Source organism: Chlamydomonas reinhardtii, chromosome 6, assembly GCF_000002595.2.
Source record: "Chlamydomonas reinhardtii strain CC-503 cw92 mt+ chromosome 6, whole genome shotgun sequence".
Taxonomy (NCBI): domain Eukaryota; kingdom Viridiplantae; phylum Chlorophyta; class Chlorophyceae; order Chlamydomonadales; family Chlamydomonadaceae; genus Chlamydomonas; species Chlamydomonas reinhardtii.
In genome coordinates this window covers 8,383,006-8,410,072 of record NC_057009.1, presented here as the reverse complement: position 1 = coordinate 8,410,072, position 27,067 = coordinate 8,383,006, and the positions used below count along the sequence as shown (strand labels likewise).

At 63.8% G+C, this 27,067-nt stretch overlaps 3 protein-coding genes across 3 annotated transcripts; 2 read left to right on the top strand and 1 right to left on the bottom strand.

Annotated features, from left to right (window-relative positions):
• The first annotated feature begins 437 nt into the window (after positions 1–437).
• CHLRE_06g306950v5 (uncharacterized protein) lies at positions 438–9,963 on the top strand. The gene is made up of 21 exons (XM_043063725.1): positions 438–985; positions 1,104–1,159; positions 1,240–1,326; positions 1,411–1,491; positions 1,557–1,750; positions 1,940–2,024; positions 2,241–2,442; positions 2,604–2,697; positions 2,837–2,889; positions 3,119–3,384; positions 3,530–4,237; positions 4,581–4,783; positions 4,967–5,165; positions 5,297–5,500; positions 5,679–5,851; positions 6,097–6,387; positions 6,566–7,066; positions 7,227–7,380; positions 7,519–7,647; positions 7,789–7,942; positions 8,119–9,963. The coding sequence occupies exons 1-21, from the start codon at positions 667–669 to the stop codon at positions 8,952–8,954; spliced, it is 4,989 nt and encodes a 1,662-aa protein (XP_042924431.1). The 5' UTR covers positions 438–666; the 3' UTR covers positions 8,955–9,963.
• Positions 9,964–10,117: 154 nt separating this feature from the next.
• On the top strand, positions 10,118–18,681 carry CHLRE_06g306900v5 (uncharacterized protein). The gene is made up of 18 exons (XM_043063724.1): positions 10,118–10,462; positions 10,580–10,718; positions 11,658–11,717; positions 12,122–12,297; positions 12,482–12,546; positions 12,850–12,913; positions 13,138–13,290; positions 13,563–13,668; positions 13,811–13,919; positions 14,168–14,336; positions 14,747–15,077; positions 15,285–15,406; positions 15,522–15,679; positions 16,063–16,361; positions 16,927–17,084; positions 17,447–17,714; positions 17,911–17,937; positions 18,122–18,681. Exons 1-18 carry the CDS (start codon positions 10,364–10,366, stop codon positions 18,292–18,294), a joined length of 2,676 nt encoding a protein of 891 aa, XP_042924430.1. The 5' UTR covers positions 10,118–10,363; the 3' UTR covers positions 18,295–18,681.
• A 572-nt stretch (positions 18,682–19,253) lies between these two features.
• CHLRE_06g306850v5 (uncharacterized protein) lies at positions 19,254–27,047 on the bottom strand. Its single transcript, XM_001691323.2, has 16 exons — positions 26,938–27,047; positions 26,798–26,831; positions 26,442–26,602; positions 25,842–25,931; positions 25,068–25,133; positions 24,690–24,788; positions 24,173–24,225; positions 23,894–23,989; positions 23,510–23,594; positions 23,043–23,174; positions 22,569–22,688; positions 22,291–22,346; positions 21,795–21,903; positions 21,296–21,457; positions 20,821–20,961; positions 19,254–20,055 (listed from the first exon to the last, which is right to left on the bottom strand). Exons 1-16 carry the CDS (start codon positions 26,938–26,940, stop codon positions 19,948–19,950), a joined length of 1,515 nt encoding a protein of 504 aa, XP_001691375.2. The 5' UTR covers positions 26,941–27,047; the 3' UTR covers positions 19,254–19,947.
• Positions 27,048–27,067: the final 20 nt, after the last annotated feature.

The following is a 27,067-nucleotide window of genomic DNA, read 5'->3' as shown; positions in this document are numbered from 1 at the left end:
TGGGCGCGAGGAGGTGCAGGTTGGCGGAAGACGGAGTTGCGGCTCGGCTATACGTAGGCCGGCTGGCGGCATGTGAGCCAGGGTTTAGGTGGCGGCGGAAAGAGAAACCGAGGCCGAAATGCCGGCTGGACTGCGTTGGACGGGCAGTGCACACTGTGAGTTGGGCAGGGTTGCAATACGCTAATCCCCTTGTGCCCCGAGGGGCGACGGGTAGTCCAGGGAGACCGCCCAGCGTCAGCTGGAGCTCTGTGAGGAGGCAGCGGAGTTGCGCACCTCAATCCAGTCAGCTGGTTGACATCAGACAACGAGACAACGAGCATGGTGCGTGTCGCATGGGCGAGTGCCATGGGTGAGTGCCAGGGTGACTCGTCGTGCTCGGGTTATGCCCGCCCACTTGTTTCTCCAACACAGGTTGATTCTGTCATTAAAGTATACTGCAATAGATATTTCAGACCAAGTGCTAACGCCGAGCAAAAACGCTTCCTACGTTGCGTATAACTCAGCGGTGTAACTTTGCTACGCACATTATCGCATTGCTTGATATTTGCAAATATTGGAGACTTGGGCATTGTTGAGACTCGTGGAAGTCAGGCACCGGCGGGATGGCAAGGCCGTCTCCGCAGAGGGACACTTCTGGAGGATAGAGCAGCTGGCTAGCGGGCGCAGATGGACGACCTTGCGCTGCTCTCGCGCAGCGGGCAGGCTGGCTCGGGCCCAAACTTTGGGCAGCCTGGCCGGAGTCGTGCTGCTCCAAAGCGGGCATCAGTTGCTGGAGAAGCTGTCATTTATGAAGAGCAGGAGCTTAACCACCCCTATCCGGGCGTGGAGAGAAGCTCGAGTGCGGAACATCGGGCAACCCACGCAGCAGTGCGCTTAGCGTCGGTCCCGCAAGCTTGGGACCGATGTAACTCAGCGGATGGCGTGGACCCTGCAGTCGCAAAGCAGCTGGCGACGGCCGTGGAGAGCAAACTGAAGCTCGCTCCATGTGAGAGACCCCTGGCACTTCGCGTGGCAGACCGCTTGGATGCCGGTGACACTCTCTCTCAGCGCAACTTATGTTACGGAGATTGACATGTTTTCTGTGTGCGCCCTGCCGCTCGCAGTACTGGCGAAGAGGCTCGAGCGAGTCTCCCACTCCTCCGGCAGCTTCAGCTCAAGGGTGCGTCTGTCTCTGCTGTTGCCTAGCTAGGGTAATCCTGTCCATGGGCTGACAATTCTGGGTTGTCACTTGCGCCACAGAGCGTCACCATAGTGAACTCCGGGCAGCCCGGCCCCAGTGGCCGGAACACGCCGCAGCGGCGGATATCGGGTGCAGACTACAACAAGGTAGGTGCTGTCCTGGGCACGGGGTACCGGCATGCTTGTTGGTTGTGGCAGCTCATGTTGCTGGCCCGCATTTTCTTCTCGCAGCTCAACTACCTGGTAACGTCGCTTGAGGGGGCCAGAGGAGACCGTGGCCTCAAGGTGGAGGGCTCCGCGCGTCTGCCACAGGTCAGTCCAGTGGAAACGTAGTCCGTTGGCATGCGGGGGGCTCCAACGTCTACCATCACTCGCAGGTGGGCGTCAAGGAGACGGGCGGTTCGCCGACCACATCCAAAAATGGTTCCGCAAACAACCACAACTTTGAGGAGGCAAAGCGCCAGGTGGACCGGGACCTGCGCTTGTTCCTGGAGGATGTGCGCGACTTGTACGCGCAAATCAGCCTGCGTGAGGGCGCGGATGTGCCCATCGTGCTGGAGGTCATTGCGAGGTACGCATAAGCGCAACCAGGCGGGATGGGAGTCGCGCTGTGACCGGGCTGTGGCCGGCCCACGACTGAGGGTGTCAGTGCCGGCGGGCCAGGGTACGTGCTGAGGGACGGCGGGGGAATGCGGAAGCCACCTCTCGAAAAGGAGGTATATGGTTTGAGGCTCACCCTATGATTTGTTGGACCCCGCAGCATTATGGACATCGCGGAGGAGTGCCTGGAGACCCCAATTGAGGACTTCAAGCTGACCATCACCGACATCGTGGACAACATCGAGGTGCGAGCACAGAATAGGCCTCAAGGGACCGGCACCCAAAGGACCCTGAGAATAGCCTGTTGATGGTGTTCTAGGCACCCCCAGTCTTTCAGGAGGTCCGGGTGTCGAGGGCACTGTCTGCAGTGCGCCAGGGTTTCTCGTGGGCAAGCCAGTGCCCTGCCCACGAGAAACTGCTTCAGTACCGCCAACACAGGAAACGCGGCATGCCTTATGCAGGAGGAGCGCTCAGCATGCCAGCAGCGCACCATCCGTGCGCTGTACACGCGCCTTCTGTTCATCCTGACGCGGTGCAGCCGCCTGCTAATAACGGAGCAGCAGCACCTGTTCGCCACGGAGCCGCGCAACCGACGGCGGCACTCGCAAGTGTTCGGGCCGGGCTTCACAACGAAAACGCAGAAGGAGCTCGGGTTGCATCTGCGTGAGTATGTTGGCACGCTGGGTGGCGGGTGATTCACAGTCGAGAGGGTTGTCGTAGTGCGCACGGGCAGATGATGTTAACCGATCAGCACGCAGGTTCCAGTACGCACGGGCTAACATACACTCATCCACCTGCTACGTGATATGCGTTCGGACTCGCAGCGCCACAGCAGCAGAACAGCGACACTGCGGGCAGCACGCCCAAGGAGGAGGAGGAGGAGGAGCCCGTGTTCCGGTCGCACACGATGCCCGTCAAGTGAGTGGCGGTTGTGGTGGTGGTGTGATACATCGTGCGGCGCACGCACACGACATCAGCGAGTCAGTAGCACAACGTGCGCCCCACCACTGCCTCGCTGCGCCCACTGATTGGTGTGTGCGTGCAACGCACTCCACAGGACCATGTTCACGATGGCGCAGCGGCTAAAGCAGGAGCGGCCACTGGACTCGAGTACGTGGTGGTGATGAGGGGGGTAGTCGTCCAGGGGGGGGGGGGTAAAGGCAGGTGTAGGGGCAGGACGCGGCAGTGCTGCTCCGGCCTTGTGTTGGGCGCAAACGGCACCTGGCGCAAAGGGCTGGAAACAGGGCTGGGTGGGTGCGCTGTGATTGCGCGTGGGTATGGCAGGGCCGGGTTTGACCCACGTCTGAACATTCTGCTGCAACCCGTTCTCGGCAAACAGGCGGGTGGGCGGATGGGCCACAGTTGGCGCGGATCGAGAGCGAGCAGCTGCCGGACTCGCCGGCGGGGCCGGTCGGACCGGTCAGCGCGAGTGGGCAGCTGGAGTTCAACACGCTGCGGCACCAGAGCCAGAGCAGCGATCTGGAGGGCTTCGGCGGCGCCAGCGACAGCAGCATGACCAGCGCCTCGAAGAAGAAGAAGAGCTTGTTTGGGAAAATCTCGAAAGGGATAAAGAACTTCGTTGCGGATGGATTTAAGCGGAAGGTGGTGAGTGGGCTGGGTAGGGCGGTCTGTTGCAGAGGCCCACAGCTGCAAATAAGGGTGCGGTGGAGAGGGAGCTGATGTGTTGCGCAGAAACGTTGGGGCATAGTGTGCTGACGCGGCTATTGGCGCCGTGTTTTGCAACCCACAGAAGGAGGGCTTGAAGGAGACTCCGGACGGGCTGCAGCGGCCGCAGTCGGAGGTGGTGCCGGCGGGGCAGCAGCACTCGGTGCGCTTCCGCATCGGCTCCGACCAGCCGCACGGCATGGACTCACCGGGCGGCAGCCGTCGCGGCACCAAGACTGGCGTGTCAGACGGCAACCTTGACAGCAGCCCGCCCGCGCCCACGCGCAAGCTGGACCAGCAGCGCTCGGTGCGCTTCCAGGAGACGCCCGTCACCATCATCGGCGAGAGCGACGACAGCCTCAGCCGGCGGCCGCCGGAGCGCGACCGCGCCAGTGGCAGCTGCAGCGCCGGCGGCGCGCACGCGCACGCCCACGCGCACTCGCACTCGCATGCCGCCTCTGGCGCCGGCATGAGCGCGGGCGGCGCGGGCCCGCCGCTCGGCCCGGACGCGGACCTGGACCTTGAACACGGCAAGCGAGCCAAGCTGATGGTGCACACGGAGGGGCCGCACACGCCGCCGCCCATGGGGCCGGACGGCATCCTGGGCCTGGACCCCTCGGAGCGCACCAGCGCCTCGCCGCAGCCGTCCTCCGAGCTGCAGGCGCTGGGCACGGGCCGCGCCAAGCTGTTCCGGCGGGCCAGCGTGGACCTGTACGCCCTGGGCCACATGGCGCAGCCGGGCATGGAGCCCATGTCCCCGGACGGCGCGGCGCCGCCGGACGACCTCTCGGTGGTGGGTGCGGGGCGTGGGGGGGTTACATTCATGATTAGTTAAGGAAGTGGGGGGGGGGGGGGTGCGCAGAGAGGGCGGGGCCGTGGGGATGCTCGTGTGGGGCGGGGCGTGGGGGGCTGAGGCCATGGAATGCGTACGGCTCGTTGGACTCGAGAAAGATGGCGGACCTGCAATGCGGAGGGCGCAGTGCAGACGGAGAGCGTGATGGAAGTCGTGACGCGCAGCCGCTGACCACGGAGTAGGTGGCTCAAGCCCAAGCGGCATCATGGCGCCGCGTAGCACCTGCGTGCCTCGTTACTCACCGCACCTGGTGCGTGTGTGCCTGCTCCCGCCCTCATTGCAGATCTGCTCCATCTGCGAGGAGGCGTGGCTCAGCACGCACCTTGAGGAGCACAGCATACACTGTGCCGTGCTGCGCACGCTCAGCGGCAATGGGCTCAGCATAGACGCGCAGCTTACAACCATTGCCAACGTGCTGGAGGAGTGGCTGGAGACGCCGCTGGCGTTCCCGGCGCTCGGCCCGGCCCCCAACGTCTTCCACGTCAAGTAAGCGTGCCAAGCGGGCTGGCAGAGACGGAAGCACGTGGGCGCCAGGCCGTCTGACGAAGGTTTAGTATGCGGTGAACAATATCTGGCTCCTTGCCGCCAACACTTGGGGTCGCCACCTCGTGTCCATTGAGGCCTGAACTGAGCTCGCAATGCCCGCCGCTGCTGCTTGCCTCACCGCAGAAACCAGCTGATGAAGCTCATCAAGGCGGCACGCAATGCCGCGGCGCTGCAGCCCGACGGCTCCAAGGTGCCCACCACGCGCTGCTTCTCCATCCAGGCGGAGCTGGGCGAGATGCTGGAGACGGCGGAGCAGGCGGGCAAGCTGGCGGTGGTGACACAGACGTACGCGCACCGCGTCATGCGGCTTATATCCGAGAAGGTGGGTTCCCTAACCTTCCAGCATGGTTAAGTGGGCATTATGTCTTCGGAGCAATCGGGTCACACGTTGCTAAGCTTTTTGGGCAGCCCGCTCTCTTGCTCACCACACCGGACGCCACCCTGTACACACAGGTCAACCTGCTGGCGGAGACGGGAGGGCCGCGGCAGCGCGCGCAGGGCGGCAGCGACGCGGGCGACAGCGGCACCAGCACGCCGCGCAGCATGCCGGGCATGTCCATCGAGGAGTTTGAGATCATCAAGCCCATCAGCCGCGGCGCCTTCGGCCGTGTCTACCTCGCGCGCAAGCTGGCCACCGGCGACCTGTTCGCGATCAAGGTGCGGCGCAGGAGGAGGAAAGGCTCCGCACTAGCGCGCCAGGCCGTCCATGAAACGCGCAGACCTACTAGTTGAAGTTTGCTAATGTCGCGACCCGTTCAGCTTGCGCTTGTTTGAGCTTGGCCTCCTTGTACTCACACGCCGCGTCCCGCGCCGCCTCGCCTCGTCTCGCCCACAGGTCATGAAGAAGCGCGACCTGATCCGCAAGAACATGGTGGAGTCCGTGACCAACGAGCGCAACATCTTGGCCATGGCGCAGAACCCCTTCGTGGTGCGCTTCTACTACAGCTTCACCTCGCGGGAGAACCTGTACATCGTCATGGAGTACATCAACGGCGGCGACTGCTACAGGTGAGGAACAGGGCACGCGGGCTGTGCGCTTGCGTCGCAGCTGCCTGCTGGGGGCAGCCGCGTGTCCGTCCCAGGCTTAGGTCCCCAACGCGCCGCGTAGCTCCTGAACCGCCGTGCCTTCTGCCGTGCCGCGCCTGCCCTCCTGAACTGCCGTACCTCCTGCCGTGCCGCGCCTGCCCTCCTGAACTGCCGTACCTGCTGCCGTGCCGCGCCTGCCCTCCTGAACCTCTTCGCCCCTTCCGCAGCCTGATGCGCAAGTTCGGCGCACTGGACGAGGAGGTGGCGCGGCAGTACATCGCGGAGACGGTGCTGGCGCTGGAGTACTGCCACGCGCAGGGCATCATCCACCGCGACCTCAAGCCCGACAACCTGCTCATCAACGCGCAGGGCCACGTGAAGCTGACGGACTTTGGGCTCAGCTGCGTGGGCGTCATCGACCGCACCGACAACCTCAACGGGCCGCAGCCAATGGACACAGACGGGCCGGAGCACGAGGGCCCGGACTCGGCATGGGGGCCGTCGACGGAGGGCAACGGGTGAGTGCTGCACCAGCGACTTGACGCACCGCACCTGGTGCTGAAATCCCACCACCAGCACGTGACTTGTGGACATGATTGCACATCTTCCTGTCGCTGTTTGCGGCCTCTGCCGCCTGTTGACTCGTGCCCGCCACCTCAACCTGTGCCCGCACCTGCAATCCACCCCGCCATGCAGCTACGCCGGCGGCGACGCCATGGACGCGTCTGGGCCGCGGCCGGCGGACGAGGGGCCCACCTCCAACACCTCGCTGGACGGCGCCATGCAGAGCGGCAGCCAGCACGGCGGCGCCAGCGGGCGCGTGTCGGTGCCGGGCCAGGCGCTGGGCGCCGCCGCCTCCTCGCTGGGCCTTCCGCCTCGCCCCGTGGTGCAGCACCAACGCATCGTGGCTCCCGAGCACGAGTCGCGCCGCGCGGTGGGCACGCCCGACTACCTGGCGCCCGAGCTGTTGCTGGGCACGGGGCACGGCCCCGAGGTGGACTGGTGGGCGCTGGGCGCCATCCTGTACGAGTTCATCACCGGCGCGCCGCCCTTCAACGCCGAGACGCCGGAGGAGATCTTTGACAACATCCTGGATCGCCGCATCACGTGGCCGGACGAGGACGACATGAGCTGCGAGTGCCGCGACCTGATCGACAAGCTGCTGCACCCCAACCCGCTCAAGCGCCTGGGGCACAGGTGAGGGCAGGGCGCACAGATGAGGCTGGGGACAAGGCAGGGTGTGTGTGTGCTCAGACGGGTGTGCTAGCGCCTTTGTGTTTGCGCATGATTTTGAGTGTTGCGCTGCTGCCTGCAACGGCCCGCCTCACCATCCCTTGCCTGCATTTCCACTCCACAGAGGCGCGGGTGAGGTAAAGCTGCACCCCTGGTTTGAGGGGCTAGACTGGACCGGGCTGGTGCGCAACAAGGCGGCCTTCATCCCGGCGGTGGAGGACGAGACTGACACCTCCTATTTCGAGTCAAAGCACGTCAGCCAGCGCTCCATGGCGGAGGTGAGGGCCCGGCCGGGCCGCATGCCACACCGCCACTTCGCCCCCACGACATGCGCTCCTGTTGACATGTTGCTTTTCGTCGATTCGCCCGGCCCTGACCTGCCTTGCCCCTCAACAATACCCCACCTACTACCACAGGACCTGGACAAGCTGCGCACCAGTGTGGCGGGCGGCTCGGAGCGCTCCAGCGCGCAGGCGGGGCCCAGCAGCGGGCCCGCGCAGCTGGGGGCGGGGCCAAGCAGCGGGCCGGCGGGCGGCCGCACCCAGGTGAGGACGGGAGGCGGCACGCAACGTGTCACAGGTCACAGGCAAAAGGGATACACACGGAAAGCCTGCAAGCGGCTAGGTCGCCGTGTGCTCCGTTCGTGCCCACCACGCACGCCCACCACGCCACACACGCGCATGCAGGTGGACCGGCTCAAAGACGCGTACCACCGCGAGGGCTCAGGGCTGCGCTCGGTGGGCTCCTCCAACAGTCACGGCTCCAGCCACATGAGCCGCACCAGCTACACGGGGCAAGCGGGCGCGGTGGCGTCGGGCGGGCAGATGCAGTGCGGGCCAGGTGAGGAAGGCTCGGCCGTAGTTGTGGCAGGCATGGCGGGACATGGGTGCTTACGTGGCAGCATGATGTGAGGCGCACACATGTACGGATGAAGCACTGGCGCTGATGGCGCGGCGTTGGCGTAGAGCACCATCACGTTCCAACTCCATGCCCGTTCCTGCCATGCGCTCCTGCAGACTCGGCCTCGCTGGACGCAGCCACGGTGTCGCGCATGTGTAGCAGCCCCAGCCACGCCGCCCACGCACAGATGCACAGCAGCGGGCCGGAGAGCGCGGCAAATCCGCCCGGCAGTTACGGCGGGCCGCGCCACAGCGGCAACGTCACCGGCGGCCTGGTGTCCGGGACGCTGCACCCGCGCAATAGCGTGGGCAGCAACTCGGGCGTGGCGCCGCTGCTGCTCGGCGGCGTGGGTGCGCGCAACAGCGGCTCCGGCGCGCGGAATAGCGGCTCGGGCGCACGCAACAGCGGCTCGGGGGCTCGCAACAGCGGCTCCGGCGCGCGCGCAAGTGCCTCTGGGTCTGCCGGCGCGAGTGGGCTGTCGGAGCGGCCGTCTCCGGGCTCCATTGGCACGGGTGCGGGCGGGACCATGTCGGGCCTCAACACGTGCGGCGGCACGGTTGAGGGCACCACAGACGTGGGCAGCTTGCGCGGGGCGAACATGTATGAGGAGGCGGAGGACGCGTACCCGGACGAGGACTATGTGGAGGAGGAGGGCGTGGAGGTGGATGTGGAGGAGCACGACGAGGACGAGGAGGCCTTGGCCGGCGACGGCGACGGCGACGGCGGGCCGGGCTCGCGGCCGCGCGCGGGCGTGCTGCTGGACGAACCCACGGCCGGCACGGCGTCGGGCAGCGGCGACGAGGAGGGCATTGACCTGAACCACGACCCCTTCAACAACTTCTCCTTCACCAACTTCACGGGGCTGTCGGCCGCAAACATGGAGAAGATCCAGAAGCTGCGCGAGCACTTCAACCGCCGCACGTCGTACTCGGGGCCGGACCAGGGAGGGTGAGGGTGCCTAGGAAACCGCAGGAGGGGGGCAGGATGGTGGAGGAGGAGGAGGCCGCGCTGGTGGAGCACGTGTGTGGCTCAGCGCACCCGCGGCGCTGGGCAGCTCGTTGCGATAACGAGCGTGGCGTGCCCCCGCGGCAGTAGGGGGCGGTTGGTGTAAGGTTAGGACGGGGGGCGTCTGCGCGAGCGCGGGGCGCGTATTTGTATGTATCAGCAAGTGTTCGTGCGCGCGACAGGAGACTTCCAAACTCTGACGCATTACATTATCTCGGGCTTTCCAGACTCTGTATTGACAACAAATGACGCGTAAAGACTACCGGTTACACTGGAAGACGTGGAACGGCGTGTTTAGATACCCAAGACGGTGTTTTCCAAAACAGGGGGGGACCCAATGTGGTCGGCTGAACTGTTGCAAATGTAGGCTGATTAGGAAAGTTCGGGCGCGCGACTCATATGGAAGTTACGGATGAGTACGATAGGCGCCGCTTTAGGCACGAGCGCGACTCACTGGTGTTTGCTTGCGTGTTCGGGGACTGTGTGGGTAGTGTGGGCGATGGAATGGCAGGTGGACGACGTTGCGCCAAGTTGTGGCGCTTTCTAACGGGTGGATCCGACGTATTAGGTTGCACAGCTTTAGGCTGGTCTGTGCGCTGCGGACATACACTGCCTCGGCAGAGCAGGCAGAACCGCAGAAGGCGCGCGTAATGCGCGGCAAACACCAGTGACGGTGGGTGTGCAGGGGGCGTGTACTTTAAGAGGACCCCCGAGAGCTGTATAATTCAGCTGAGAACTTTCGGCGTCAGATGGCGGGTGCCGGCCTGCCGGGTGAATGCGGGGTGATCACTTCACAATGCGGTACCGCAGGGACGATTGGAGGGCACCCCTCGCCTTCGCATTAGAAGTCACATTACCGTGACGAATGAGCAAACCCGGACGCGGAACCCCCCGGCTTTGCCCCACTCATCGGTTTTACGCCGGCACCGTGGGTTGTTGTCTTAAGATGATGAGCTCTGACCTACAACAGCGAAGCTTCTACAACTTCACAGCGCGTAAAACCGCCCACCACGCACAGCATTCCGTCTGCAGGTAGGAAAGAGCGAGGTAACATGTGCCAGCCCCTGCATGGACGGTTTAATTTAGGTCATCACTATATATCTATAAAGAGTCGGAAACGGCGTCTGTGAGGACTTGCAACAATGTACCGTCAAAACTGCCCGATGCCAGAGGCCACGATATAAAGTGTTCACAGTTTTTAGTTTCTTTATAGCGCACTGCCCACAGACGGACAGGTCGCTTTGAACTGCAAGATTGTCACTTGGCCCCCTCCAGGTTGCACTAAAACGACCGCACGCGCAGTTTGAGTCCGATCTGATATCTTGGATTTTGACACGGCTGCTTATGCCATCAACCATGGGAGGCGCGCGGCCATGGCGAGGCTCTGCCTCACACACTGTGTGCATCAGCATTGCTGTCGTCGCCGCGCTCGCGGCGTTAGCGCCGCTCGCCATCGTAAGTGTCCGCATTTGCACCAAGAGCCTGACATATAGGTCTTCCTTGTCCAGCGCCATCAAGGTTTAAATTGCCCGCGCTCTGTCCGGCGGGCCATTACCCATTCGCCACATTCAGGCTGACAACGAGCCGCCGTCAACACACGTTGAGCCAGAACCACCAAGCAAATCAAGGCCGCCGCACCGGCCAGCTTTGATCGCCGCCAACGATGACCTGACCCCCATCGACTTCCCGCCCCCCGACTTCCATTTCGGTGGTGAGTTTAGAGGACACCAGCTGGGCCGCCTCTCGGGTCGTCTGCCTGCTAGCCCGTGACTGTGTGATGGAGAACTGAGAGCGAGGCTGGGGAGCACGCAGGAGCACGTAGGGTCCGTGCCCTCTACGGGTCTGCGCGCGCGCACACACATATCGTACCAGAAGCGCCAAGAGCGCTTTGACGTTAAAGCCGTCACGCAGTTGGTGTTTTAGTGGGGCCCAGCGGGCAAGGGATGGGGGCTTCAAGGCAGGGTAGCAGGTCAGGATTGGGTGCGTGAATGTGCAGGGGCTGTGGGGCTTAAGGGGTGAGTTTGGTGCTGTAGCACCTCGGGCCTCTTGGCCTGGAGTCAGCCTAGTGCTGCCCAAGACGCGTTTGTGGCTGCCCATAAGCGAAGTCTGCCCTAGCTTCGTGTGGGGGCTGGGTTGCGGTCGTGGTCGTGTGCAGCTGCGAGGGTTGCAGGACTGAGCCCCACCGTCTGCAGGTGTCTTGTTGTGTGCCTACGGTTGAGCCTACGGTAGAGCTCGCTAGAGGTGGATCATACTCTGAGCCCTGCGATATGCTCTGCTGGCCAGGAGTACCCTGCTGTGTCATTGGTGTAGTCCAGGGTTGGTGTTTTACTTCCGGTGGAATCCAGAGCAGGTGTGCGCTCTGGGCAGGAGGTGCGCGTGGTGGCGGCAGCGTGATCCTGGTGTGCCTCGCTGTCGCAGGTTGTGCCAAATCCTTGATTACGAGGCTTGAGGAGGCAGCATGGAAACCGTAATTACACACACGCACACACACACGCACACACACACACACGCATATACGGTATTCACCTGAACACACGTGCACGGTAATACGCTCATATATGCGCCACCCGGTGTGCCAAAACACGAACAATCAAACGGGTGAAGGACGTTCTGCTAACCATCCTGCCTGTCGTCGGCGCGTGTGCACCAGACTATAACTCGCCACCGCCCATCGAGAGCGACAATCCACCCTACATCCCCCCGCCGCCAGGTGTGTGCAAGGGGTGGGGGAGGCCGGGAGGGGGGCTTCATTCGTGGCGGGGTGGCATTCCCACCGCGGCACCTCTGCTGGGTGTTCCCACCGACCTGCGGCAGTGTAAGACGCATCAGTGCCGCAGGCGTGTCAGCCTGCCTTTGTGTGTCCTCATTGCCTTGGTCACTTCGGAATGCATTGATAACCGCTACCTACGTTTGACTTCGCAGCACGAAGCATCATGCCGTACGGTACATATGGGCCAGATGTGACAGCCGCGACTGCCAGCAACTCCATGCATGGGCCCTCCGTTGTCCGCAGCAATTGCCTGTGTGAAGAGTGCATTCCCCTTCTTATGTCAGCCCCTTTGAGATCTTGCATCTCGCGCCCCCTGTCATGGCCCTGTGCCTGTGCCTCTGCAGTTGCGTCGCCGCCGCCGCCCGGAACGCGTGTTCCGCCTCGGCCGCCTAGCCCTCCTCGCAGTCCCTCGCCTCCTCCTCGGCCGCCCTCGCCGCCGCCTCAGCCGCCCTACCCAACCTACGGGCCGCTGCCCATGCGCCTGGTGGGCGGCACAGACAACAGCTCGGGAGTGGTGGAGGTGCGTTTTACTTCGGTGCCCGCCTGCGGGCACGGCATGCACGGCACGTCACAGCCCTGGGACTGATTACGTGGCGCTCTTACTTCGGACTACTATGACTCTTAATCCACGTCACGAGCCTTGCCGCTTGTGTCCTGCCGAACAATCCTTATGCAGACTGTTTCGCGTGTGCTCGTGTGCGCAGATCTGGAACGAGAAAGAGCAGGACTGGGGCGCGCTATGCTTTCCTGCGAAACTCTTTTCGGAAACGTAAGCACCGTTGGCTTGCATTCGCATGCAGCATGGGCCACTGGGTGCGCGTTGGGGGTCGGGCAGTCTGCACCGTGCGTGCACGTGAGCTTATTGAGCGGTCGTACGATAGATATGGTATGCCCAAGGCTCGCCTTCACACACCCGCGTCGATACATATCCTTCACGCGATCCTGCTGCCCAAGACCCGCGGATTCTCACACAGAGGTTATGCCAGCATTCGTTGTTGGTTGGTAGAACCCAGATTCCTTTAGAGCAGCAGTGTGTGGCACATTCAAGGTTGCTGTACATGCAACGCAACAGGTACTACACCCAGGACTTCATGTACAACCAAGACAGTGACGTCGCAAAGCTCATCTGCCGCCAGGTGCGTGGGCCGCCCGTCCAATCTGGACTGAGTACGGCATGTCCTATAAACACTACACATACATGCCGCAGCAAACATGACTCATTCCCCTTGCCGCTAGCAGCGACACTTTTACGTTTTGGGTCACCGCCATGCCGCAAGCAAACTCCGCCACCCCTGCCGTGGGGGGACGGGGAGCATTGCATCACAGGCTGACACCCCATGTGTGTGTTTCCCCCACCCAGCTCGGCCAACCGTACCTGGGCGCGTGGCTGCTGCACCCCGACGCCTTCCCCAGCGTGGCCACTGCCCGCCTCCGCGGCTGGGCGCTCAGCACCAACCCAGGCTACTCCTGCGGCAACGCCGCCACAGCCCTGTCGGTGCTCGACTGCGATGACGTGAGCGCGCGCGCGTGTGTGTGTGTGTGTGTGTGTGTGTGTGGGTCTTCTTGTGTGGCTACGGGCGTCTGGACTCCTGCGTGCTGCTGAGCCAGTGCCCGGACTCTTGTAACCAATGCAATCTATTGGACTTTGCGTGGTTGGGCCGCCGGATGCCCTTACCCAGCAGCCAGGAAGGCCCTTGCAAGGGAAACCGCATCCTGCGGCCATGCGACTCCTCTATCCCCTGACATTGTGCCGTTACCCACACCTCCCAACCCACCATTCACCAGATTGAGCTCCTGCGCAACATGAGCGACAACTGCCAGAGCGCCGTGCTCACCAACGAGCCCGACGTCAAGCTGCGGAATTATGTGCCAACGGGAGTCGTGTGCACGGGTGCGTTACGGCTGTAGCACGTGTGCGTCACCCGCTCGCACGTGTTGCTTGCACTTGAGCCCTGCCGGGCATTCGAACCCATCACTTGGACCTGTGCCTGTTGCCGATTTGCCGACGCTCTATGGCTGGCCTGTTCGTGCAGATACGCCGCGGCGCCGCCCGCCGCTGCCTCCCTCACCGCCACCCGCTCCTCCCCCGGGGGTGCGCCCAGCAACCGACATGTCCATCCCCGCAGTCAACTACACGATGCGGTGGGTGGGAATCCTGCGGGTGCCCCAGCATGTTTGCCTGTATGTGTCCCCTCCCCCCCCCCATCACTTGGCGCGTCCTGCCACTGCCACTGCTCCCGTGCCAACCCCAGTTGCCACCTGCTGCCTCGCTGGCCGCCATCCCTCTGTCAGTTGTCAGTTGTCAGTTGTCACGCCGCGCTGCTGCACCCCAGCTGCTGAGTCTCATGCCGCGTGCTGTGTTGCTGCGCTGCGGCCACTGCGCCGAACAGGATCGTGCACCTGCGTTCCGGCCTGACCACGTACCGCAACGGCAGTCGGGTCACACAGGGCCGACTGGAGGTCTTGCTGCCGCGTGTCGGGCCCAACGGCACCCGGGAGGGCGAGCCGGTGTGGGGCAGCGTCTGCCAATCCGCGTTCGTGTCAGACGAAGTAGCCAAGGTTCGCACACGCGTGCCTTGAAACAGGATGAGCGTACGTGTGATATCTGTGTTTGTGTCTATGTGTGTGTGTGTGTGTGTGTGTGTGTGTGTGTGTGTGTTAAAGAGCACAAGGAAAACATAGCGCAAGGACAGTGTACGCGATGCAGCAAAGCGACGGTTGCCGGATGTTGGTTGTGTGTGTGTGTGTGTGTGTGTATGTGTGTGTGTGTGTGTGTGTGTGTGTGTGTGTGTGTGTGTGTGTGTGTGTGTGTGTGTGTGTGTGTGTGTGTGTGTGTGTGTGTGTGTGTGTGTGTGTGTGTGTGTGTGTGCGATGCCGGGTCACGCATCTGGCTCTTCACGCCCACCCCCTTCGCTGGGCTCAGGCCTGGAGCCCCGCCCAACCCTACCTCATCCCTCCCCGCCCTGCAGTACGCGTGCCGCAGTAACGGCCTGCCGTACAAGGCCGCAACCCTTGTTTACGGCGTGCGCCCCAAGCAGCCCAGGCTGGACTCCCAGCCCGTGCACTGGGTGCTACTGCGCGGCTGCACCGACCGACCCGACGGCCTGGCTTGCGGCGCCACAATGAGCCGCGACGATGTTGCCGCATTCCAATCCGCCAACCGCGCCGCAGTACGGGCTGGCCTACCCAAGCAACCGTTGCCGTACGACGACCAGACCGGCTGGTATACGGGCCTACCGTACGCGATGGCGGCGTGCGACACGCAGCGCCACCAGGTGGACGTGTTCGTAAGGTGCACAGGTGAGTGATGTGTGTGTGTGTGTGTGTGTGTGTGTTTGTATGTGTCCGCGCGCTCGCCTGGGGCTAAGAGTAAGGCGTGCGAGGCTGTATGCGCAGCAGTGTGTGTGTGCACCGTCTCGGGTGCAGAGTGGTTGGTGGCGAAACTGCTGGCAGCGCAGCGACTGACAACTCCTTCCGTGTTTGGCCCAATTGTGCGGCGCCATGCAGACAGCTACCCATCCTACAGCCGCCCGCCGCCGCTGCCCTCACCGCCGCCTTCTCCGCCGTACCCGCCGGCCGTCATCCGTAACGCGGTGCAGTTTAACGTGACCACCATCGCTGACAACCTGGTGAGGCCTGCCACCGCCGAAGTGCTTCCCCTTTTCCCCGCTATGGATCGATTTGCGCCGTTCTTCGCCGCCTGTCTCACGACTCGTTCTACTGACCGTACACGCATGTGTGCAGTACTATATTATGTTTGGAGTGCCGGTGCCGGGCGGGCAGCCCGGAGAGCTGGTGTGGGGCCACTTTTGCCCGCGCAACACCTTCCCTGGTGGCGATGACCTGTACATCGACCGCACCGCCGCCAATGCCGTGTGCAACCAAATCACCGGCGGAGCCAGGTGCGTGTGTATACGCGCGCGTGTATGTGTGTAGGGTGTGATCGGTGACGCGGAGTGGATACAGCCTGGTGTGATGCGCTGCACGCCGCCGTTGGACCTGGGACGGTTGTGGTGCAGGTGGTAGCATATGCATGCACATGTACGGACGCACGTACACGCAGACGTGTGCACTTCCTTTTCCTGTGCACTCTCATACACGCAATCATACTTGCCCCTTCCCTTTGCCTGTGCTTGCTAGCCACATGTATCCACCCCTCAGCCGCCCCTTCTTTCACTTGCCTCCCTCCCACGCACCCACCCGCCCGAAACACACACACACACACACACACACACACACACACACACACACACACACACACACACACACACACACGGCGCCACAGGCCGTACGGCTACTACAACTTCCTGCAGAACGACAAGCCCTGGCCGCTGCTGCCGCCGCAAGACGAGCGACTGTCCCGACCCGTGGTCCTGGAGGCCATTGATTGCTCCATGGTCCCGCCGCCCGCCATTGCGTACGACGGCGGCCATGTGCTGACTCAGACGGAGCTGCAGTACCCGCGTGTGGAGAACATCAGTCTGTGTGAGGTCACGCTCGCGGCCTACCCGCCCGAACCTCTCCAGGACGGCGACTCCTGCTACTTCCGGGCCTGGGGCGCCCGCCGACTCATCTCCTGCATCGGTGAGTGCGTGCACGCTAGCGCTGAGGGAGGCGTCGCTGTGGAGCAGGGGAAGGGAAGGGGGCGGGGAGGGGAGTGGCGGTGGTGGTGGTGGAGGGCTGAACCATCAGAGCACCTGAGAACGCTTAAAGAACAAAACCAGGAAGAATGCTGTGCGGGGCGTCCGGTGGTGGTGGCGGGTGGCGGTGAGGGAGGCGGTGGACGGGTTGCCAAGGGCGCTCTGCATGCGTCGCGTTGCACGGCCGCCGCCACGGCGTCAACGGCCATACATGGAGAAGCGCTTGCCGGCGGCGTTGCGGAAGGCGGAGCTGGCGGCGGCGGCGGCGTCGTGCGCCGAGTCCAGCTGCGGGTGTTGCATGTGTGTGTGTCGGTGCGTGCGTGCGCGGCCTAAGGTAGTCCGTGCTGGGGCGGCGGCACGGCTGCTGCCGCTTCACCAGCTGCAGGTATGCCCCGTTGGTTTCCAGCTGCTCCAAGGCCCCATCGCGCAATCCCGCCATTGCGCCATGTACGGCACCACGTACGTACGGCAAATAATGTACGGCACAACGCGTGTACGGCCCCATGCAGACTCGCCCTGGATCGAGACGCCGTACATGACGTCTGTGCGGCTGGCGGGCGGCGACGGCACATGGGGCCGCCTGGAGATTGTGATGCATCGCGAGAGCAGCGACTACCTGGGCTGGGGCACCGTGTGCGCCCCTGAGTTCACGATCAAGCAGGCACAGGTGCGTGTCAGCGTGTGTGGATGCAGGCTGTGCGTTTGCGTCTGGTGGCTGCTTGCTTGTTCCCGCTGGAGCTGGGGCGCCCACACACAGCTACCGCGCCACGCGCCCGCCTGCACAATGGCATTCGTTTTCCCACGAAGTTAAGGGTGCTCTTGATACCAGCAGGAGGTGCCTGGGTCAGACGGCTCAGCTGCCGTTGCCCTTCCCACACCCTCATCACCTATGTAACGACGAGAAAGTTGTCAGGAACGGGAATAAGTACCCGCGTTACAGGGCCTTTTCCCATCGTTACAACTTACGTTGCAGTTGCTATCGCTTTGAAAACCACGCCCGCACGGCCACACACACGTACGCATCCCCAGGGCGTGTGCCGCGACCTGGGATTGGGCTGGACAGAGGCCAGGCTGCTCCCCACCAGCGCCGCAGCGCCGCTGGAGAACGCTGACTCGGTGCCCATCCACATGGACGGAATTGCGTGTTTCGCCAACCGCGTGTGGTGGGCCCGGCCCTGGTCGGAGGAGCGCGAGCAGCCGCCGTCCTTCCTACGCGACTGCCGGCCCGATTGGCGCGGCAGCATCATCAAGACCTGCGACCACCGCACAGACGTGGTGATCGCGTGTGGCGGCAGCGGTGAGCCGGAGTGGTGGTGGTGGGGCGGCGTGTTGGATTGGGGTGCACAGCTGCGTTGGCTGGTGGGCTCCTGGGCTGGTGGGCTGGTAGGGTGAAGGGGCATAGGGGAAAACTCTGCTGCATTGATTGCACACGGTACTGCCTATGCGACTGCGACTGACCCGTCGCGCACCCGCCGCTCTTGCCTCATTTGCAGCCGAGGTCATCCACGCGCCAGTGCCCGGTAAGCGCTGGGCCGCCATGGCTGCATGCACATATGCCTGTTTGTCGTGCACATTATAACTTGCAACGCATCACGGCGCCGAGCCACACCCCTGATGGGTTTGAGGGGTTTACTGACTTTACTCCCTGGCGGGCATGGGTACATAGTACGTACATTCACAGCACTACTCGCTCGATGCTTGCAGGCCCGCCGCCCGCCGCCACGCAGCCCACCAGCGCCCCGCCGCCCTACGGGGCATACGGCGTCCAGCCGCCACCGCCATACGGCGGCCCGTACGGCGGTTATGGATCCTACGCGCCGCCGCCGCCTGGCTACGGGGGTCCGTACGGCGGCGCCTATGGCGGCTACGGCGCGTGAAGCCATGTGTTGCCCAGTGAATACATACAGCTGAGGTGATAAGACCGACCCAGCTAGCGTGTTAGATACGTTATGGGATACTGGAAGAAATGGTGAGGTAGTGTTACATTGGAGACGGCGGTGTGCGCATGGGCGCACGTTGTGAAATTGGCTATCTGTGGACGGTAAAGCTGTAGTGCGTGAGTCATGTGTGATGGGGGAGCACTTGGGTTGGGACCCGGGAGCGGCGGGCTTCACGGACGGGGTTGCACCGCAGCGTGAGGGTACGGACCGCGGCGAGAGAAGCCTCCGGAGCGCCTCCGGAGCACCGGACGAATCAATCCCGTGCCCGACTACCGCTACGTAGCTCCTCTTCTCCCATCGCACTTTTTGTAACAGCGATGGTGTTGCTCATACATCCGTCCCACATGCGCACGTGCAGCATATGTACTTGCTGACAACAGCCAGCGGGGCGAAAGCACGTGCGTGCGGCGCTGTGCCACGCAGGCAGGGGCACACTCCCGTGTAGCTAGGCCTAGCCGCATTCTCCTGAAGCTAGCTAGGTAGGTAGCGGGTAGGTCTACTCGCATTCCCCTGAAGCTAGCTAGCTAGGCGTGCTCGCGGCCCACGCTTTCCAGCTGCAGGGCGTTGTGCTGTGGCGGCTGTTGTGGTGGTGGTGGTGCCGCACGTCATCAGGTCCCCTGGGGTTGCTCGGGTCACACCAACACAACGCCGCAGGGCCGCAGCACAGTGCCACGTCGCTGGCCCGCTGCAGGTGCGCTGCACGCAGAGGGCCTTGGAGCGCTACATCGAAAGCAGTTGGGGGTAAAGTGTTCCAGTGGTGTCAGCCACGTCAGGCAGTTTGGACTCAGCCGGGGTGGGGAGTGGCAACTGGGTGGCCCTAACCCGGCCAGCACCTGAACGTTTGCGTTTGAGGCCCCTGCTTACTTGCCGATTGATGATTCGCACCGTGCAACATGCCTTGAGCTTCGTTACAGCAGGCGCCGCACCCCTGACAAGTTCCTTACTAGTTCAGCAACCCGACAAGACTCACTGCGGGACCGCAGCCCTGCTGGCCAGTGGCCACCCCCGCGGCTGTGCACCCGTGGCCCTTGCGCCCACAGCATTCTGCACCGCTCCGCTCCACCACGCCCGCTCCTTCACATGCCAATCCGTTTGCTCCAACACGTGGGCACCACACACACGGCATCACCAAGCGCCCTAGCCCCGCACCCCGAGCGCCCTGCACCCCTCCATCCTGGCCCGAGGCTGCGTGCCTCGGCCCCAGTAACTCGTCACAACCTCATACCCAGTCCGTAAGCGCGCTCCTCCTTGGAAACTAACCGAGTCCGGTAGTCTCATCACCACCGCAGTCGCCCAATGCCAGGTCATCACGCCCACATGCACAATGCTACCAACGCATCAACATCCGTCGTCGTTGCGGTGGTCGCGGCCCTGCTCCCCCCCAGCACATACAGTACTGCATGCATCAGACCGCCACTGACTCATCTTCCCCAGCCTTCACCAAGGCTGCGGCCACTCGCCCTCCTTCTCCTCCTCCTCCTCCTCCTCCTCCTCCTGCTGCTGCTCCTCCTCCTTCACGACCACGTCAATTCCTCCTCCTCCTGCTCCTCCTAAACTCTTTGCTCCTCTGCATCTCGTGTCTTGATCTCCTCACAGCGTCTTGTCCAGCACCTTGATGAACTCGTCCTCGTCATCCCACTTGATCTCTTCAATTGTCTTCTTGAAATAGGTGCTGATCCGCGTCATCACGTCGTTGTCCTGTGTCGCGGGTGTGATAGCAGCAATGAAGGAAGTGGTGGTTTGGCGTTGACACAGCGGTGAGCAGGGGATGGATGTTGGGGAGATGGAGCCTCACGCAACCACAAGGGGCGAACGCGTGCGTGAGGCCGGGCGAACAGCACGCGATCGGACGTGCGCACACCATTTGTGTGCAGGGCTGTGCTGTGTTTGCGTTGCAAAGCGTTGCTCAGACACGCACAAACCATTCGTTTGGCGCCCTCACCGGGAAGGGGGGCAGCCGGCAAGGGGGAATCAGGGGGCAGGGGAGGGCAGGGTGCCGCTGGCTCCGGGGCCACACACCCCAGCTGCCGCAGCCGCCGGCAAGCCGCCAGCCACAAGCCTCCGGGGCGTGTGTGTATGCCCCACCGCCGCTGGCGGCCCCCTCCCCCCTCCCCGCCCCCCTCTTTTGTCCCCCGCCGGTGCCTCCCCAGGTCTGGACTGCCAGACCCCTCAGGCGGCTTCGACGGATCGTCATCACCGCAACGCCAGCCCGCAAACCACACGTGGCTGCCACGTGCCACATATGCAAACATGCGCCACGTGCCACCCATGCGCCGCCACGGACTCAGGATGGAATCAGCACCATACACGCGCGTGCGCGTGCTGTGCCCGTTCCAACCCCCCCCCCTCCGATTGCCTGAGGACCGCGCACGCACACCGCCCCGCCGGCCTTCCTTCACCTCTCTCACTCACCGAAGCGCACCAACCGCCCTTTCCCCTCTGCCCCCCTCCGCCCCGCCCCACCTGGCCTGTGCAGATGAGGTTGAAGGCGGCTCCCTTGCGCCCGAACCTGCCCGAGCGGCCGATGCGGTGCAGGTAGGTCTCGTAGGCTGGCGTGACGCCGTCGCGCTCCACAGGCACGTCGTAGTTGATCACCAGCGTCACCTGCGAGGGGTGTGGTGGGGTGGGCGGTGAGGGGTGGGGGCTGGGGTTTGGAGGGGGTGGGGTTTCATGCGTCAGCCCAACGTGTTGACCCCAGTTACCAACTAATTGGGAAGGGCGCGGAGGGGGATGGCGGCGGGTTGGAGGGAGCGACTGTAACTGAAACAGCGCATGGCAAGACCACATGCCCTGGGCCGGGCACTCTGCTTCCACGTTCCATACAAACCCTTCGCATGAATGGCCGCCCCACACCTCCTCACACCCAACCACACGCACCCCCCTGTGCTAGTGTAGCCTGGTTTGCTTTAGTTTGGGCTGGCATTTACATCCGCCCTACCTGGCTGACGTCGAAGCCGCGCGACAGCACGTCTGTGCTGATGAGGATCTTGGTGGTGCCGTCCCGGAACTCCTGCACCACGCGGTCGCGGTCGGTGGGCTGCATGTCTCCCGTGATGGAGGTGCACTTGTAGCCGTCGCGCTCCATCTCGGCGTGGAGGGACTGTGTCGGGGAGGGGGGGAGGAGGGAGGGAGGGAGGGAGGGGGGGCAGGGGGGGCAGGGGGCATGGCGGTGGGAAGGGAGGGTAAAGGTCCGCAGGAGAGGTGAGCGGGCAGACGGGTAGTGAGTGCGCGGCAAGGGCAGCGCGCACACAGCAGCAGCTCCCTGCCCATTGAACGCACTCGCGCTCGCGCACCCAGGCGACGCGCCGGCCCCCTCCCTCGCTTCCACACTGCCGCCCGCCCTTCCTCCCTCCTTTCCTTAAATCCCCTCCCTACTGGGCTCGGGCACATACGCCCCCTCCCCTTGCGCCCGCCTCCCCCCCTTCCGCCCGCCCCACCTTGGCCGAGTCGCGTGTGCGCACGAAGATCATGGTCTGCCCCAGCCGCTCGCAGTTGGGGAAGATCATCTCCTTGAGCACCCGCGTCTTGCCCTGCCGGTCCGGGCAGCTGCGCGGCAGCAGCAGCGGCAGCAGCAGCAGGGGGAGGAGGAGGGGGAGGGAAAGAGGAGGGGGAGGAGGAGGAGGGGGAGGGGCAGGGGGAGGTAGAGGGAGGGGCGGAGGGGGATGTAAGGGCGGGCGGTGAGGGTCGGTGGGAGGTTGTGTGTGTGTTCGGATGTATGTCAGGATGTTTTGTTGTGTGTTCGTGTCTGTTGCGGTGCAGGTGCAGTGAAAGACTCCGTAGCAGGGTGTCAGAGGAGGCGATGGGCGGGTGTCGGACGAGTGCGGAGAGCTGGTGGGTTCGTGGAGCAAGTGATTACAATGGCAGGCCGTGTGCGTGTGCGTGTGATCAGCGCACCACCGCCGCCACCACCCCTCCGCACCCCTCCGCACTCACCGCACGTTGTACTGCGCGATCACGTCTAGAGACAGCTGCTCCTTGGCCACAAACACCTGTGTGTGAGAGAGTGTGCGTGTTTACTACCGTACGGTATTTAGATAGCACAAGGGTGCGTGTGTTACACATTGACGCAAGTCACAACCCCGCCCCCCATCCACCGTCTTACCCTGTTCCCATTGCCTTAACCTTAACCTTGCAACCCACCATCCACCCCTCGCCCCCTCGCCCCCCCGCCCACCCCCGCCCCAACCCCCCGCCCCCCCCCGCCCCCTGACCTGGTTGGCCTGCGGCGCGATGCTGACCGCGAAGCGCTTCACGATGTCGTTGAAGGTGGCGCTGAACAGCAGCAGCTGCACGCGCGGGTTCTTCTTGCGGATCATCTTGATCAGCCGCACCTGCAGGTGGTGATGGTGTGTGTGTGTGTGTGTGTGTGTGTGTGTGAAGGGGAGAGGGGATTGTGTGTGTGTGTGTGTGTGTGTGTGTGTGTGTGTGTGTGTGTGTGTGTGTGTGTGTGTGTGTGTGTGAAGGGGAGAGGGGACTGTGTGTGCAATCAGTAACTAGCGACCACACAACTTCCCCAAGCGCCCCTTACACCCCACACCCCATCCTGCCTCAAGATGGCTGCTGCCGCGCCCCTCCCACACAGCTAGACGTACACACACATACGCACCTTTCGTCCCCTCCCCGTCCCCCCCCACACACACCTTCCCGCCCTCCCGCCCTTCCTCCCCTCCTCCCCAGCCTCCCACCGAGTCGTCTGCGAAGCCGTCCGCCTTGAGCATCTCGTCCGCCTCGTCGAACACCAGGATGGCCACGCCGTCCAGGTCCAGCAGCCGCTTCTGGACCCAGTTCTTCAGCTTGCCGTGCGTGCCCACCACCACCTGGCAGTGAGAGGATGCGTGTGTGCGTGTGTGGCGGGGGGAGGGGAGAGGCAGGGAGGGAGGCAGCGAGCGAGGGTTGCGTGTGAGTGGGTGGGGTGGTTGTGAGGGTCAGCGTGTTGGCGGGGGTGTTTGTAGGCTTGTGTGTGTATGTGCATGTGCATGTGTGTGCCGTGGCCCGAGAGCCCACTCAGCCCGGCACCGCCGTGTGTGCTGTGCCCCAGCTCCCCGCCCCCCTGACCGCCCTCCCTGCCCCCCGGCCCCCTGCCTCCTGCCTGCCTCCTGCCTACCCACTCCCCCCTGCCTCCTTCCTCCTCCCCCCCTTCACCTTCACCCACCATCTCGTTGATGGGGTCTCTCCGCAGGCCGGAGCCGCCCACCTCCAGCTCGCTGGCGGTGGAGGTGGAGGTGATGTTAGTGTACCTGGGGGGGTTGCAGGGATGATTGGAAAAGCGGTACAGGATGCACTGAAGACTGCAGACGAAGTCGTTACCGTTGGGGGGGGAGCGCGGGTTGAGTCGTGTGTGGGGGGCGGTTACATCCGTGATGATGATTGAGCCACACAGTCTAACTCGCGATCGATCGATCCCCCCCTGGCCTCCAGCCCCACACACCTCTGCCACCAACCAACCAAACACACACACACACACACACACACACACACACACACACACACACACACACGCGCCTCTCTCTCCCCCTTCCCCTCGCCGCCGCCTCACTTGGCCATGCGGCGCAGTACGGACAGGTTCTGCACCACCAGCTCGCGGGTGGGGCAGATGCACAGCGCCTGAGTCAGCTGCTTGGAGGGGTCCACACTGCGGGCGGGGAGAGAGGGGGGAGAGGTGGCTGGTGAGAGGAGTGGGTGATTCCCAAGGGGTGGTCAGGTGAGGGCAGGACGACGGTTAGTTACAAAAGGTACAGGCGTGTAGGTGGGCGGTCGATGCAGCACCCAAGGAGCGCCAAGGCCTGCCCCACCGCCTCTGTCCTCCGTCTCTCACCGGGACAACATGGACAGCACGAAGCACGTGGTCTTGCCGGAGCCGTTGTGCGCCTGTGCGGGGGTGGCGGGCCGCGTGGGGCGTGTGGGTGGGTTCGGGATGTGGGCGGCCGTGTGTACTTGTTGGCGAGCACACGTGTGTGTATGTGCGGTGGGATCAAGGTGGGGGTAGGGCCGACCGCCTGCACCGGTGGTGCGGCCCGACCCCGCCTGCCGGCTTCGCGCCTCCAACCGCACACACATACACACACACACACAAACACCGACACACACATACACGCACACACACGCACACGCACACACACGCACACACACGCACAAATGCTCATCCGCATGCCGACACGTTGCTGCATCGCATACACTAGCTTTGATCTTTGTTAACCTTGCTCTTAAACACACTTACTTGCACCACCCCCGCCCGCCACCCTCCCATCCCCGGGCGTGGAGTAGACTAACCCCATCCGCCCCACTGCCTCCCGCCCCACTGCCTCCCGCCCCACTGCCTCCCGCCCCCCCACCTGCGCGATGAGGTCCCTGTGCGGCGGCGTGAGGATCATGGGCAGCGTGAGCGCCTGCACCTTGCTGGGCCGCTCGAACTTCATCTCCACGTACAGGCCCTGCAAGGGGGGGAGGGAGGGTTGGAGAGGGGGCGGGGCGGGAGGGTTTGGGAGGTGGCGGAGGAAGCACGAGCGTGGCTTGCGAGGCAGCACCCATAGCCGCAGCACCAACACCGCACCCACATGCACACGTACACGTACCGTACATGGGTCGATCCTTTCCGCTTGTACTTTCCCAACACACCCATGCCCACCCACGCTCCCACCCATCCTCCCACCCATCCTCCCACACACGCCCCCACCCACCCACCCGCCCCACCCCACCCCTCCCCAACCCACCTTGAGCAGCTCGGGGCTGAGGGGCAGCTCCTCGAACTTGTGTGCGCTGGCGTAGATGGAGTCACCCTGCAACAGCAAGCGGGAGGAGAGGGAGGGGTTACGTGCCCCCGAGCCCAGCGAAAACGTCCCATCATCATGCCCACCCAGTCACGGAAATGCAAGACGAGCGCGCCACGGGCAGGGGAGACGGCACATGCAGCATGTGAAAAGTGAGCACGGAGGTGGAGGATTGGAGCGGGGATGGAGGCGGCGGCGTGCGACGGCGGGAAGCACACCGGTGAGCGAAGACGGCCGCAGTGGCGTGTGCGCGGGGCAGGGGGCTGCGGCGGGCCCCTTCGGGCACTGGGAATATGCAGGGTCCCCACCGGTAGCCGCCATCCCGCAGCGCCTTGGGTGCCCTCCCTCGCTCCTCCCGGACTGCACCGCACACACGGTCCTCGTGTGCTCCCTGCTTGCAACCTTGTCGCCCCGCTTCACGCCGCGCCGCCCCACATTGACCCACCAGCATCACTCTCCTAAGCCACGTTTCCCACTAGCTCTTCTGCCCTCAGCGTGCTCGTGCATCCTTGTTGAGAGCTGCCGCTGCTTCTGCCCATGCCCGCCCTCCCTCTGGCCGCCCATCTGCCTCCTCCCCCCGCCCCCCTCCCTCTCCGCCCTGCTCCCTACGCCCCCCTCCGCCCACCCCAACCCCGCCCGGACTGATTACGGGGGTTGGCTCCGTTGGGATTGGAATGCACTGCCCCTTCCCCTCCCTCGGCCCCTCCCTCTGCGCACCTCGGTTTTGGTGGTGATCTCCGCCTCTGGCCGCTCCCGCAGCCCCTCGCTCTTCAGGGACAGGTCCGGCTCATCCACCGCCTCCTCCACCTGCACGTGTGTGCAAGAGGGCACGAGGCGCGCAAGTGTTTACGGTTAAGGAGCACAACGAGAGCACAAGTTTGAATGTATGTGTATGTGTATGTGTGTGTATGTGTCAGATCCATATGCCAACCCGCGCAGATCCAGATACGCGTACATGCAGGCAGGTCTAGCTGCCGCTGCCGCCTGGCCGCCCGCCTCCTCTGCTGCCGCTGAACGCCCCTGCCCATGCTCATGGCCCCTGTGATGGAGAAGCATACCCCGCCGCCCCCACACCGCGCCCCGCCCCCTTGTGCTCCTCCCCAGGCCGCCAGCTCGCGGCGGTCCATCCTGCTGTGTGCATTTATGCAGCACGCACGCGTCGGCTTCCACGTGTGTCCACCGGTCACTTCTCGGGCCCACCGGGGCCCGGGCCCCACATACACGCACACCGTGCCAACCTTCACACATCTGCACACCTCCGCATACACACACATACACACACAATGCCAACACACATCTTCCCACGCTCGCGTCCACCTTGGTGGCGGCCACTGCCTTGACGATGTCATCGAAGCCGGGCGGCGGCCCGTCCTCCTCCTCCGCCTCGTCCGCCCACGATTTCTTGGGAGTCTCCTTTGCTGGCTCCGGAGCGGCGGCCTCCTTGGCCGGCTCGGCCTTAGGAGCCTCGGCCTTGGGGGCTGCAGGTGGTTGGATTGAAGTTGGAAAGCGGGATTGCGTGTTAGGTGGGCCCTACATAGCTGTGTTGGGCAGGCGACCGAAGTCCGTGTCGACTGGGCGTCGCCCAGTGCTGGGTTCCCCCGCCAGGCTGTCCAGGCTGACACGCACTCCGGCGCAGCTGCGATGCTCGCCGCGCTCGCCGGCACGTAACTCACCCTCCTCCGTCGGCTTTGCTGGCGCGTCGTCAGCCTACGTGCAGACACGAGCGAGAATCGAAATTTAGTCCAAGATCGAGAGCCGCTGACTGCATGTGATCTGTCTGTTGACTCTATAGTTTTGAAAGTATCTCACGCACCATCTCGACTGCTCGGCGCCTGCTCTAGACCTGAGTCCTTCTGTGTTTGCCGCCGCACGCCAAGAACAGCTCAGTCACCAGTAAGTCAAGAACTCTGTGGGCCAAACCGATTAAAAATGTATATGCAATG